General features: G+C 32.5%; 1 protein-coding gene across 3 annotated transcripts in view; it reads right to left on the reverse strand.

Moving 5' to 3' along the window:
- The window catches only part of LOC125042255, a 21587-nt gene extending 8961 nt beyond the window's left edge, over positions 1-12626 (reverse strand). For 2 of the 3 annotated variants that reach the window (XR_007116336.1, XM_047637800.1), the window contains exons 1-13: positions 12401-12538; positions 9663-9816; positions 8547-8663; positions 8101-8324; positions 7050-7260; positions 6152-6279; positions 5879-6010; positions 5156-5263; positions 4893-4976; positions 4646-4774; positions 2499-2615; positions 1322-1449; positions 642-792 (exon numbers count right to left, since the gene is read on the reverse strand). Coding sequence is in view for 2 of the 3 variants with exons in the window: in XM_047637800.1 (XP_047493756.1) it covers positions 642-792; positions 1322-1449; positions 2499-2615; positions 4646-4774; positions 4893-4976; positions 5156-5263; positions 5879-6010; positions 6152-6279; positions 7050-7260; positions 8101-8324; positions 8547-8663; positions 9663-9816; positions 12401-12409 (1692 nt within the window). In the remaining variant the exon portion in view is untranslated. Of the gene's footprint in view, positions 1-641; positions 793-1321; positions 1450-2498; positions 2616-4645; positions 4775-4892; positions 4977-5155; positions 5264-5878; positions 6011-6151; positions 6280-7049; positions 7261-8100; positions 8325-8546; positions 8664-9662; positions 9817-12400 lie in introns of all 3 variants that reach the window. The other variant, XM_047637809.1, reaches the window with a different exon arrangement.
- Positions 12627-13259: the final 633 nt, after the last annotated feature.

A 13259-nucleotide genomic window follows, 5' to 3' on the forward strand; every position in this document is an offset into this window, starting at 1 on the left:
AAATAAATAAAAAGCTCATTCTGTACACCATTTTTACAATTAAAAGAGGGGGTCTGAAGCAATTTATGTACAAAATAAACATAAAACAAAATATTTGTGTATGATTGTTTACAAGCCAGTACTTATCACATTCATCATATTTAGATATTTTACTGATTTTCATAAAAAAAATGTTTTTGTCTAGAATAATTAGGCACAATTGTTCACACTCCGGCCCTAATGATAATTGTATAGCCTGATACTATGTCATGTACTTATGCTGAATGTTATATACACTGTGCATGAGCATAAATCTATAGTCCTTTCTTCTTCTATAAATATATGTAAACTCTCCCAGAACAAAACTGATTATGTTAGACCATCTCAAGTCTGCATAAGGAGTGAGGGCCTACACAATGTAATAGTTATTTTCAAAATTAATTAAAAAACAAGTGATTTTAGTCCCTTTAAAGAGAAAAATTGATACAGTACTTAGGAAAATACAACCAATATCAACAAAGTATCAACATTAGTGAATGCATAACCTTAGTAGTGTAACTGATCAGTAAACCATTTCCAGACTAATATTAGCCACTGCATGTAAAGACAGATCTTTCATTAGCTAAATGAATATTGAGAAATACAAGTGGTTCAAATCTTACCAAATTACTGTCTGTCAGGGTCTGCCATTCTTGGAGAATGTGATATCTCACTCTGATCTGACAGGCATTCCGCATTGGCAGCTGCAAGATCATCTTACGCCAATTGCGAGCCCCAACTTGGCATTCCTGAATCAAAATTTCATCTTCTTCTCTGAAAAAAGTACTAAAGCTAACACTATGATTTTATCATCCTACTATAACTATAGCTATCTATACATATAGATAGATATACCAACACAGTAGATAAATACAGGATACATAAGTAAAATATATAGATAGATATAGTTACATATATACATACATACATGCATGCATGCATACATGCATACATACAAACATGCATGAATGTATACATACATTCAGATATAGGTACACATATATAAACAATGTATGAATACAAACAAGCACACAGATAGACACACACACACACACACACACACACACACACACACACACACACACACACACACACACACACACACACACACACACACACACACACACACACATACACATATACATATATACATATATTTCCACATATATACATATATATACAAATGAGAATGAGAGGAGAGAGAGAATGGAAAGAAAGGTGAGAAAAAAGAGAAAGAGAGAGAACATTCATAAATGTAAAGCAACTTCTCTAAACCAAAACTTACAATCACCGTGCAGCATACCTTGTCCAGGGTTTGTAGGTTAAGTTTGGCAGGATAGTTCGCTTGTATCTATCACGAACTTGAGCATATGATCGACCTGGCATGAAGTGGGCAATGTTTGAAAAATTCAAGCCAAACATGTGTAAGCCCTTGCAAGGGAAGAAATGGAAAAAAATGTATATAAATATCACAGAGAAAACCTTTAAAAATATGCAATACATACTAGAACTTTAGATCATGAATTCTGTATCTTTTATGAAGCAAAGTCTGTTATATCACTTGAAAAAAACTGAATATGCATATGAAGAAGTTTGACAAAAGAAAAGGTATTTTTACATGACAGTATAAATGATTATTATATCAGTTATCTTTTAATGATAAAAAAAATGTGAACATACTCCCACTGTTCACATCTTTCATTCCCTTAACTCAAAGCTGCTGGGGATAGCATGTACATATATGCCATGCCCATTCATTGTTAATTGTTTTTATACAAAAATGGCTCCACCAATGAGGCCTTTACAAGTACTACCTGTTTCACCCGTTTACCCTTTTTCTTGATTTTCAAAAATATTTTCTGGTATCTAATTCTGCTGTTAGTAATATCAATAACACTATAATCATTATAATTTCTATAATGAAAAACAGCATCACAATATGGATAGCATTAGTAAACAAAAAAGTTTCCCACAAACTCAAGGAAAGATGAAATCAGGTAAGGTCAACAAGGTCTACTAATTGACTACTTTGGGGTCTGAGCACTTGTAGAGCCATCTATGTGCAGAGGCATTTCACAAAACAATACTACAGTGAACACATTTCCCCAGAGACTTTGGTTAAAGTTCCACTGCCTCCCCCATATTTTGCCCTTTTTTTTATTCCATAATCCTTTTTCTTCAAATACTGATATAATCTCTCTTTACTTCTTCCATAACATGAATGGATTAGCAATAAAAATACAATGAAAACACCAACAGCCATAATGATAACAAGGTCAAAAGTAATAACAAAAAATTATGAATTGCTTACAACCATCCATCCTATCTTGACTTTCCACTCTTATTATGAAAAATATTAAATAAAGATTGAATAACTACAAGTATATTAAGCAGACTAGAAAATCCATATCATGCAGTAGAATAAATTTAAAATTAACTATCACTCTAACAGAAATATAAACAATGTCATACTATCTTACTTTTATAAGAATGAAGTCCTCCTCCACTGTAAAGGGACCCTTTGACTGTTCAGGGTTGATTTGTCGCCACCGACTTTGGATTTGATAACGGCTAAAACCCACAAGATGTTGATGAACCTTGAAAGAAACAGAGTGAATATTAGCTTCTTTTTAAACACATCCTTCTGCATTCATTATTATGACTTGACTTAAAATCCCAAATAGAAAACACAAAAACCTGTAGAAACTATAAAATACATTAAATAAATGATATATGAAATTTTTTTAACAGAAAATAGCAATACTATCAAATTAGGTTTTTATGAACTATCACCAACACTATGGTAGACAATATAATTTATGCTACAGCTCCACACCTTGCAATATAAAATAACTTTTTTCTGAATATATATATATATATATATATATATATATATATATATATATGTATCCCTATGTATGTCTATTTGTGTGTGTGTGTGTGTGTGTGTGTGTGTGTGTGTGTGTGTGTGTGTGTGTGTGTGTGTGTGTGTGTGTGTGTGTGTGTGTGTGTGTGTGTGTGTGTGTATGAATATATATATATATATATATATATATATATATATATATGTATATATATGTATATATATGTATATATATGTATATATATGTATATATATGTATATATATGTATATATATATATATATATATATATATATATATATATATATATATATGTATATATATGTATATATATGTATATATGTATATGTATATATATGTATATGTATATGTATACATACATATATATATATATATATATATATATATATATATATATATATAAATAGAATTACATATATACATATATACAAAAATAGAATTACATAAAGATACAAAGACATAAATAGACATATATTATACATATATATATATATATTTATATATTTATATATATACATATATACATATATACATATATACATATATACATATATACATATGTACATATGTACATATGTACATATGTACACACATGTACATATGTACATATGTACATATGTACATATGTACATATACATATATGTACGTGTGTGTGTGTGTGTGTGTGTGTGTGTGTGTGTGTGTGTGTGTGTGTGTGTGTGTGTGTGTGTGTGTGTGTGTGTGTGTGTGTGTGTGTGTGTGTTCGTGTGTGTGTATACAGCATTTAAGAAAGTTATGAATATCACACATTTATCCAATAAAGAAATTAGTCTTAAATGTAAAACATTTCCTGATGTTATGGTTTAGAACAATGCACAACCAATCCCAGGATGCCTTTTACTCATTCAATCATGGAGCACCTTACATGTCCAGATTCATCATGACTATGCATCTTTTTTTCTTTCTTTTTGTTTTGGTATATCCTATGGTCACAATAAAGGAGTTTATCCAAGAAAACCAAAGCTTAAGTTACCTAAAGGAGGTTGAACATAAAACAAAGGAAATTGCTGATCTTAAGGTAGGAGCCAGACCAACCTTCAAACCATGGGTTGCAATTTTTTGGGAGGGGTAGGAGCAGGTCAGTTCACCTCATAACACACTTCTCCAAACACCCTAGGTTTTGTTTCCTTCACTAATCCAGCTTTATTAAGAAGGTTAGCCCCTACTACAGGCTTTACAACATGCAAAATTAGATCAGTATTAGATCAGTAAATTTTCTTGGTTGATAACTCATTACCTGTAACCTGTCTCAAATTTGTCTACTTTCTGTCAACTATTGTCCTTCCACAAAGCCTGATAATTCCTATTTCTGATGCTTTGACTTCTTTACAGTAATCACTTGATCAATGGCTTCTTCCTGATAGGGGCTACAGTACATATAAAAAGCACAAATCTGTTCCAAAGAATGTTTTGGTTAATTTTTGTTCATTTCTGCATTAACAAGTCACCAGCTTGAGATTGGCTGTGCCTTGAGGTTAACTTAAAAATAAATATGCGGTGCTTGATGCACAGGGTTGCATCTTATTGTTAAGGGATAAGTGATATATATACTATACATATTTCTTTATCTTTTACCTCAATTACGATATTCTAAAATCATACATGAACATTTTCAAAAAATTATTCTGATACACAGTAACAATATTTACCAAACATTACAACTTTAATTAAGCAATCTTACCTAAATAATCAATCTATACTATACCTGTGCCCATGGAATGCAGTTGCTAACCCTAAGCATGTTCACAGTATCAATCAATTTCTGAGTTGATTCTGGTGTCCACTTGGCAGGGTTTAGAGCAGGAGCAATAAACGATACCCACCGCTGCATCACCTGTAGCAAACAATTGAAGTGAAAACCAGAAAAATTAATACATTCTTATACAATATTCAGTTTTTTTTTTAGTATTACAATACGTACAACATGTACTGCTATGTGTGTTTACACTCACCAGATATCCTGTGCGGTTTGTCTTTAATTTTGATGCAATTTTGCTCCAATCTGGAATGTCATGCTTGCTTGATGTCACCAGTTCCTGGAAACATTACTTGACACTAAAAATTTGCGCATCCCTCTAAAATAAGTAATATGCTAATAATAGTGCATTAAACTGTCAGTAGCATATCAATGTCAGTAAATATTATTGCACTGTCAGATTTGGACAACAAAAAGTAATATCAATCACTGCTTCTAAATTCTTTAAAACGATCATACCTGAATGGCCATATCTTCCTTAGGATCCCAATTTGAAGTATTTATGGCAGGGTGAAGCAGGTTCTCCCACTGCAAGCTGCATTCATCAGAAGTTCGATGGCCATCAAACTATAAATAGATTAGAGATTCTTTCTATAACCTTTGAGTATCTTAACTGCCTCTAAATATCAAAATCCTAATAATATTCTACTCTCTAAAACGAGAACCTGACAAGGCCATCAAATCAATCTATCTCAATCAATGTTTCCAGGATTGTAAAAAAATATATAATAATAATAATAATAATAATAATAATAATAATAATAATAACAATAACAATAACAATAATAATAACAATAATAATAACAATAACAATAACAATAACAATAACAATAACAATAACAATAACAATAACAATAACAATAATAACAACAACAACAACAACAATAACAATAACAATAACAATAACAATAACAATAACAATAACAATAACAATAACAATAACAATAATAATAATAATAATAATAATAATAATAATAATATGGTGATACTGATGTGAACAATAACACAAAGAAAAGGAGAAAGTCAAAAGCAAGAGAGACAGGGGAAGCTATGGTGTATGCAGGGCCATCACAATAAGTGTCATGGGCCCTGCCTGTCTATTGTCCCCCAAATGGGAATTATGCTGTATGATAATTAAGGCTCTTGGTGTACCTGATGTACATTCACAAAAATAAAACTTACTGTCTGAGCTGCTATTTTCTCCCAATCCAATTTTTCAAGTGGGGGAGGTGTTAGAGATTCTGCAGGTGTCACTCTTAAATCCCTAATTTGCTTCTCAAGGTCCTTCTTCATCTCTTCCAGTGATGTTTCTTCCTAAAAAATACAAGTACCATAAAATTACACTTGGTTTTCTAGGGGATTTGGATAAGGAATCTATTCATAAACTGAGACACTGGCCACATATCCGCAGCATCATATTCTGGTTCTCTGCTCGCAAGTCACCAACATACTCACACTGTTGGTGTCGGCATTCCTCAACCTTCTCTGGAGGTCCCTCAGCTTCAATTCCTTTGTGTCTATAAGCTGCTGCTTCCACTCCTTGTGTACACTCTCTTTCAAGGCCTCCTTTTCCCTTGCCTTCCCTGAAATAAAATGTCCAGAACAAATGCATCATCATCATCATCATCATCATCATCATCATCATCATCATCATCATCATCATCATCATCATCATCAATATTATTATCATAAATATTATTATTATCATTATTATTATTATTATTATTATTATTATCATTAATATTATTATTATCATTATCATTATCATTATCATTATCATTATCATTATCATTATCATTATCATTATCATTATCATTATCATTATCATTATTATTATTATTATTATCATCATTATCATTATCATTATCATTATCATTATCATTATCATTATCATTATCATTATCATTATCATTATCATTATCATTATCATCATCATCATCATCATCATCATCATCATCATCATTATTATTATTATTATTATTATTATTATTATTATTATTATTATTATTATTATCATTGATCAATATTAATCAATAGTAATCAATATTAATCAATAGTAATCAATATTATCATTAATATTATAATAGTAACAATAATAATAGTAACAATAATAATAGTAACAATAATAATACTAACAATAATAATACTAACAATTATAATAATAACAATTATAATAAACTATCAATACAGTCATCATCATCATCATCATCAATCATGAAAATTTCTGGAAAATATACCTCCAAATAAATATTATGCACAAATCAAATCAGTACAACAACAATGCAACAATGGCATCCTCACTGCTATTCTCAGTCAAATCAAGATGTGATTATAAATGCTTGATACTACATACACTGGCGTGCACGTGTTGTGTAAAGGTCCAGGCAGCCATTGTCAAGCTTGAACCTAGCATCTTCATTCTTAGGAGCATTCATCCCACTACGATTTTTGAAATAGGGAACGCAAAAATTTGAAACTCGGAAAGGTGCTTTTTCCTTTGTATCTCCCTTCTTCTCCTGGTCAGTGTTCGCTCTGTCTTGCGATATTTCATCCCTTAGTTGTGCCTGAAAATAAATATCACCTAAATTTACTTATACATCTTTTTCATAGCCACGTAACTTATAACAGTGACTGTTTAAAAATCTAAAGGGGAGCAACTGCTCTAGTCCTGTGTATCAAACAAATGGATAGTCTATGATGTACTATATCACAGGTATGGTAGTAAGAAATAATCCTATTATAATTTATTTGTGTATATTTCTATACAATGTCATAATCATACCTTGATGATATATCTTATCATGATTAGTACTCATTTTAATTGATATGTATAAATATTACCTTTGTAAAAGTGCATGAACAAGCATGAAATTAAAGAGGATAGTAAAACTGCCCTATTCAACATAAAACTCATATAAAAAGTAGTTAGTTGCTCTTGCTCACTCAGTAAAATCCTCATGTATCTGTGTCAGTGTATATTGTAAACCAAAACATTATTATATCATTAAAGTGGTGTAATGTAAATGTCTTTCATTATCCATTCTAAAATTTATAAACATTTGAAAACAACAACAAATTACAAGGAATAAACTGTAAGAAAGTATAAATATCATAAGACTGGCATGATCAAAGTACTATTACATGAAAAACTAACTGCTCCATATTATTTAACAAAGTAACTCTATAAAAAGTAAAGGAGTGGTTATACTGCATGTTTTCCTTACAACTATTATGGATTTTCTTTTTTTTTGCATATACTGGATATGATCAGTGACCAATATTAAAAGTGATAAAAGTTATTAAAGATAACTCATCTGAATGCTGTCAACCAAATTATACAAGTACTAAAACCACTTAAACAGAGATTAAATCACATAAAACTGAAGTAAAATAACACTTGAGACCTGTCTAGTAAGGTTTGTTTGTAATATCCTGTCTAGTTGGTCTCTTTTGTACTCAAACCGTCTCTGAAGTGTTAAGTTCAGCTTGTGCAATGTCTCCAAGGATGGTCCTGCTTTTAAAAAATCATCAACAGTTTCAACATTTCCTGCAAGATTTTGAACATCGTTGCTTGCTGTGCCTGAGTAGCGAAGGTTTATACTCCGAGATCCAGTTCCATCAGACCCAACTGGAAATTTGAAAAAAGATGTATTTTTTAAAAATTAGCAAAGAAAGTTATCTTTGACCTGAGAATTCTGAATCTTGGGAAATACTGTACACTCCCAAAAAAGACAAAAGATGACATTCTAATTAAACCATTTTAATAATAGCATTGAAAGACCAAAGTACTTATCAGTACTTGACATAATTAAGCATTACATATGTCAGAACTCTCAAATTTGATACATACCTCCACTGGAAGAGTGCAATGCCCTAAAATTGCCTGCCTGAATCTCCGGAGCTATAGGGCCCTGAACTGCAGCAACTCCATCAAAAAGGTGGTGACCTTCTGCACCAGCTGCGATATCTGATAAACAAAATAAGTTGCAAAATTAGGTTAAAAAATTTATTCTTACCCAGTACAGGAAAAATGACATTAGTTCAAATAGTAAAGGGAGATATTGCATTACCATACCTAAGACAAAATTGAGGGGCTTTGATAAGAAAGAAAGAAAGAAAGAAAGAAAGAAAGAAAGAAAGAGAGAGAGAGAGAGAGAGAGAGAGAGAGAGAGAGAGAGAGAGAGAGAGAGAGAGAGAGAGAGAGAGAGAGAGAGAGAGAGAGAGAGAGAGAGAGAGAGAGAGAGAGAGAGAGAGAGAGAGAGAGAGAGAGAGAGAGAGAGAGAGAGAGAGAGAGAGAGAGAGAGAGAGAGAGAGAGAGAGAGAGAGAGAGAGAGAGAGAGAGAGAGAGAGAGAGAGAGAGAGAGAGAGAGAGAGAGAGAGAGAGAGAGAGAGAGAGAGAGAGAGAGAGAGAGAGAGAGAGAGAGAGAGAGAGAGAGAGAGAGAGAGAGAGAGAGAGAGAGAGAGAGAGAGAGAGAGAGAGAGAGAGAGAGAGAGAGAGAGAGAGAGAGAGAGAGAGAGAGAGAGAGAGAGAGAGAGAGAGAGAGAGAGAGAGAGAGAGAGAGAGAGAGAGAGAGAGAGAGAGAGAGAGAGAGAGAGAGAGAGAGAGAGAGAGAGAGAGAGAGAGAGAGAGAGAGAGAGAGAGAGAGAGAGAGAGAGAGAGAGAGAGAGAGAGAGAGAGAGAGAGAGAGAGAGAGAGAGAGAGAGAGAGAGAGAGAGAGAGAGAGAGAGAGAGAGAGAGAGAGAGAGAGAGAGAGAGAGAGAGAGAGAGAGAGAAAGAAAGAAAGAAAGAAAGAAAGAAAGAAAGAAAGAAAGAAAGAAAGAAAGAAAGAAAGAAAGAAAGAAAGAAGGAAAAAAGAAAGAAAGAAAAAATATAAAGAATCGTTAAAATCAAATCTTCACATAACATAATGTAATATTTTACTGTTATTATTTCTTTTCTCTTTCAAATACAACCCAATTACCTCACCTGCTACTTCTTCTGCTGCTTGGCTGTGCTTGACATGTTCAAAAGCTCTGTCAATAAGCTTCCCAACTTCTAATTGCTTCTGAAGTTCACTCACAGGTACTGGGCCTAATTCATTCTCATAGTCAGAATTATCTCCTTCCATGGCTTCCATTTTCTGATGAAAAAACATACCAGCAATATCTATTAATATTTTTTCTCTATCTAATGATACAGCCAGTGTTAAATACTATTTCATCTTCAACATATATGTAATCTGTACTTATATCTATCAACATAAACCAAATCTACAAATAAATGCCATATACATATACCCATCCTTTGTACAAATATATTACCAACACCTCAGACTCTCCTTGAATCTAAAAGTCTATACATTAACTAACATTATACATTATGAAGTTATTGTATAAAATACCTACTCTTTACAATGTAAACATAACCTATAAATGATCAACCTGTCTTGTACATTAACTTATATGATGCATGATGTATCTAACCTATGTCAAAACTTACTTTTTACATGATAAACCTACACAAAAACTACATATACATGATAAATCTATTTACTTATACATGATAAAACTTATCTATCATATAATTTATCCCAATGCCACAAGGGAAAATGAATAAAAAATGGGGAAAATGCTGTGCTCATTTTCTATTATTTTTGTGAAATGTCTCTGCACAGAGATGGCTCTGCTAGTACTTAGCCAAAAAGGAGTCAATTAGTAGACCTTGTGACCTTACCTGATTTGAACTGGCGGGAAAAACACAGTTTATACTAGTGCTATGAATATAGATGGTGTTATTTTTATTATAAACATTATAATTACTATAATGTTATAAACATTAGCAACAACAAAATAAGATAACGTAAAATATTTTCGAAAAAAAAAAGGGTAAATGGGTGAGGCAGGCAGTACTTGTAATTGGCTCATTGGTGACTTAGTACAAGTGTAGCCATCTATGTGTAAAAACAATCAAATAAGTAACTCGCAGTGGGCAAAGCACGTACGTACACGTCATGCCCATCGGCATTGGGTTAAAGTCTTTATTACATGATAAAAGAAAAAGGTTACAGTTTCAGTTTCACACAACCATATGTATGGTACAAGATAATCTTTGCCTACACTAAACAGAAGTACCAGATATAAGGTATGGCATTTTCTTCACATGTTAACTATCAAAGACTGCTTAACTATACTGCTTACAGCTTCCACTCACTAAAGGATAAATTCTTCCATGAAATTTGTTAACAATAATACTGATTATAAAAAAAAATAATTTAAAGAGCCCTCAATCAACCCCCTCATCAGGCAGTCCCTGAAGGGTATGCCCAGTCATGGCAACTTGCATTATTAAAAAAAAAAAAAAAAATTGTGACATAGACTAAGTTTCTGGCAAGTGCATTTGTAATGTAAAGAATTACAAGTCAGGGGCCGGATACTCAAAACAGTTTACAATGTTGTATCTCACCAAGGAGCCGTTACAAAGTCATAAGGCCTCTGAAGGCCATACTCGAAACAAAATTAGCCGCCATGTTATGACGTCACAAATTGTAAAGTACCTTATAAGTTACAACTGCTCCGGGGCTCTCGTAAGGGTTTGAAACCGGATATAGTACGGTTTATTTCCCGATTACTTAGTCGACAGAAACCTTTAATTGACTGTAACATGCCTTTTTCATATCAAATACCGGGGAATTTCAATTGTCTAGCATATTCTTTATTTTCTATGCATTGCTGTAACCTTGAATCAAATATAAATTGACTGTAAATTGAGTTGACAGACGACAAACGACAATGTTTTGGTGACTGCTCATCTTCATGACCGAGCATTGCAGCGTGAAAGACATAATTATAGGGAATCATTAGTTTCACTCTATGAAGAGGATAAGCATTTATTGCGATATCACAGATTTATTAGATTTGTTTTACTATAACCTTCTCTGATGCCAAATATCCAACTAGACAATCCTTTCAAGAATTATTATTCCGATAATCTGCGACTCTTCTGTATGTATGTTTACATCAATTTACTTTCGCATGAAATTATGATTGTTTGTCGTATACTTCCGAAAAAAATGTATATAAAATGTCATATGTGAGACCTCAAAAACACTTTGTTAAAAATATTTAAGAAATAATAATGTATGTTATATTTCTATTTTTTTTTTACCTGAAGACAATTGCTGCATATTATCAATAGCTCTTTGTGAATAAAACTTGTACTTAATTCATCATAGTTAATTTATTTTACAACACTTGGCTGAGCCTTTCAAAAATATCACTCGAGGCCTTTCATGGTGTTGGTGACCGTTGGGGGCGTGGCAATAAAACAGCCATGGATTTCCACGACAACCAGTCTGCCCTCTCTTGGTAGACAATGGAATCAACTTACAATGTAAACACGGGCCTTACAATGTGCTTACTACGTTGAAATTATTTTTTGAGTATCGGTGGTTTACAATGTAGTAAGGAGATCGGAAGGTACGATGTAGTAAGGCCTTGTAATGGACGGGTAGTTTTGAGTATCCCAGCCCAGGGACAGACAGTGTAGTTGGAGGTGCTGGCAAGGTTGGGACATAATACATAACGTGTTGCAACGGTGAAACCAAGGCAAAAATTATCTAGAGTAATGTCTGTGCAGATACCTATAGGTTACCAATGCCCTTAATCCACAGTAGCACTTTCATAAATATATACTTTTCAAACGGCAAACACTTTAAATCTGCTTACTTTGCTCATCTTAGCCTGGGCCAAGGGTCATGGGAAATGATTTCGTGGGCAAAATGCTAATATTCTACCGTTTGTCTTACACGTGCATATCTTTTGATGTATATGACACTGACTCATCTTTCATTCTTACCGTAACATAAAATTAATCAATTAACGCAATAATATTTATAGGGAACATAAGAAAACTAGGAGACGGCTCCACAACACTCATATCACTATCTTCTGCCTTTATTAATGTCGGGTTGCTTTCTCTATACAAGATATCAAACAGGTTATCAAAATTACTGCAAACTTCATCATATCATCTATTTTCTAAGATTGCTTATATTTTTTTAACGAAATTGAAAGTTTGGGGTACTTTCAGTAGCATAAAAAATATTTTTAAAGAAATGTCTATTATGTGAGCCGGATAGACCAAATATGGAAACGTTGGACAAAACGTTTTCATATTTTTTTTTGTATGTCTTTATTATGGACCAGAATAGAAATGCAACAGAAAATAACATAAGTATGATAAAGTGTTTTTTTTTTTGCAGTATTCCGAAATCACAACACACTGTAATCATCTTTGATGTTGACTCGTGGTGGCAATGAAGAACGAGCGTTTCAAGAGAGATATCGAAATGTCTGATGAGAGTTTTGAAAAAGAGAATTACCCATTAAACATTTAATAGGGATTACTCAAAATGACATGATTTTATTAGAATAAAGGAATTTAAACAGTTTTCAATAAAAAAAAAAAAAATCAGACTGCTCTGCAACTTTTTCAAACCACTTGGCTTTGCAAGGCTTTGGGAACGTCACGCATTTCTCCGATTCAGATTTTATTTATGACAAGGAATGAATGCAAGTAAAATGC

This window comes from Penaeus chinensis, chromosome 3 (genome assembly GCF_019202785.1).
Source record: "Penaeus chinensis breed Huanghai No. 1 chromosome 3, ASM1920278v2, whole genome shotgun sequence".
In the NCBI taxonomy this organism is placed as follows: Eukaryota; Metazoa; Arthropoda; class Malacostraca; order Decapoda; family Penaeidae; genus Penaeus; species Penaeus chinensis.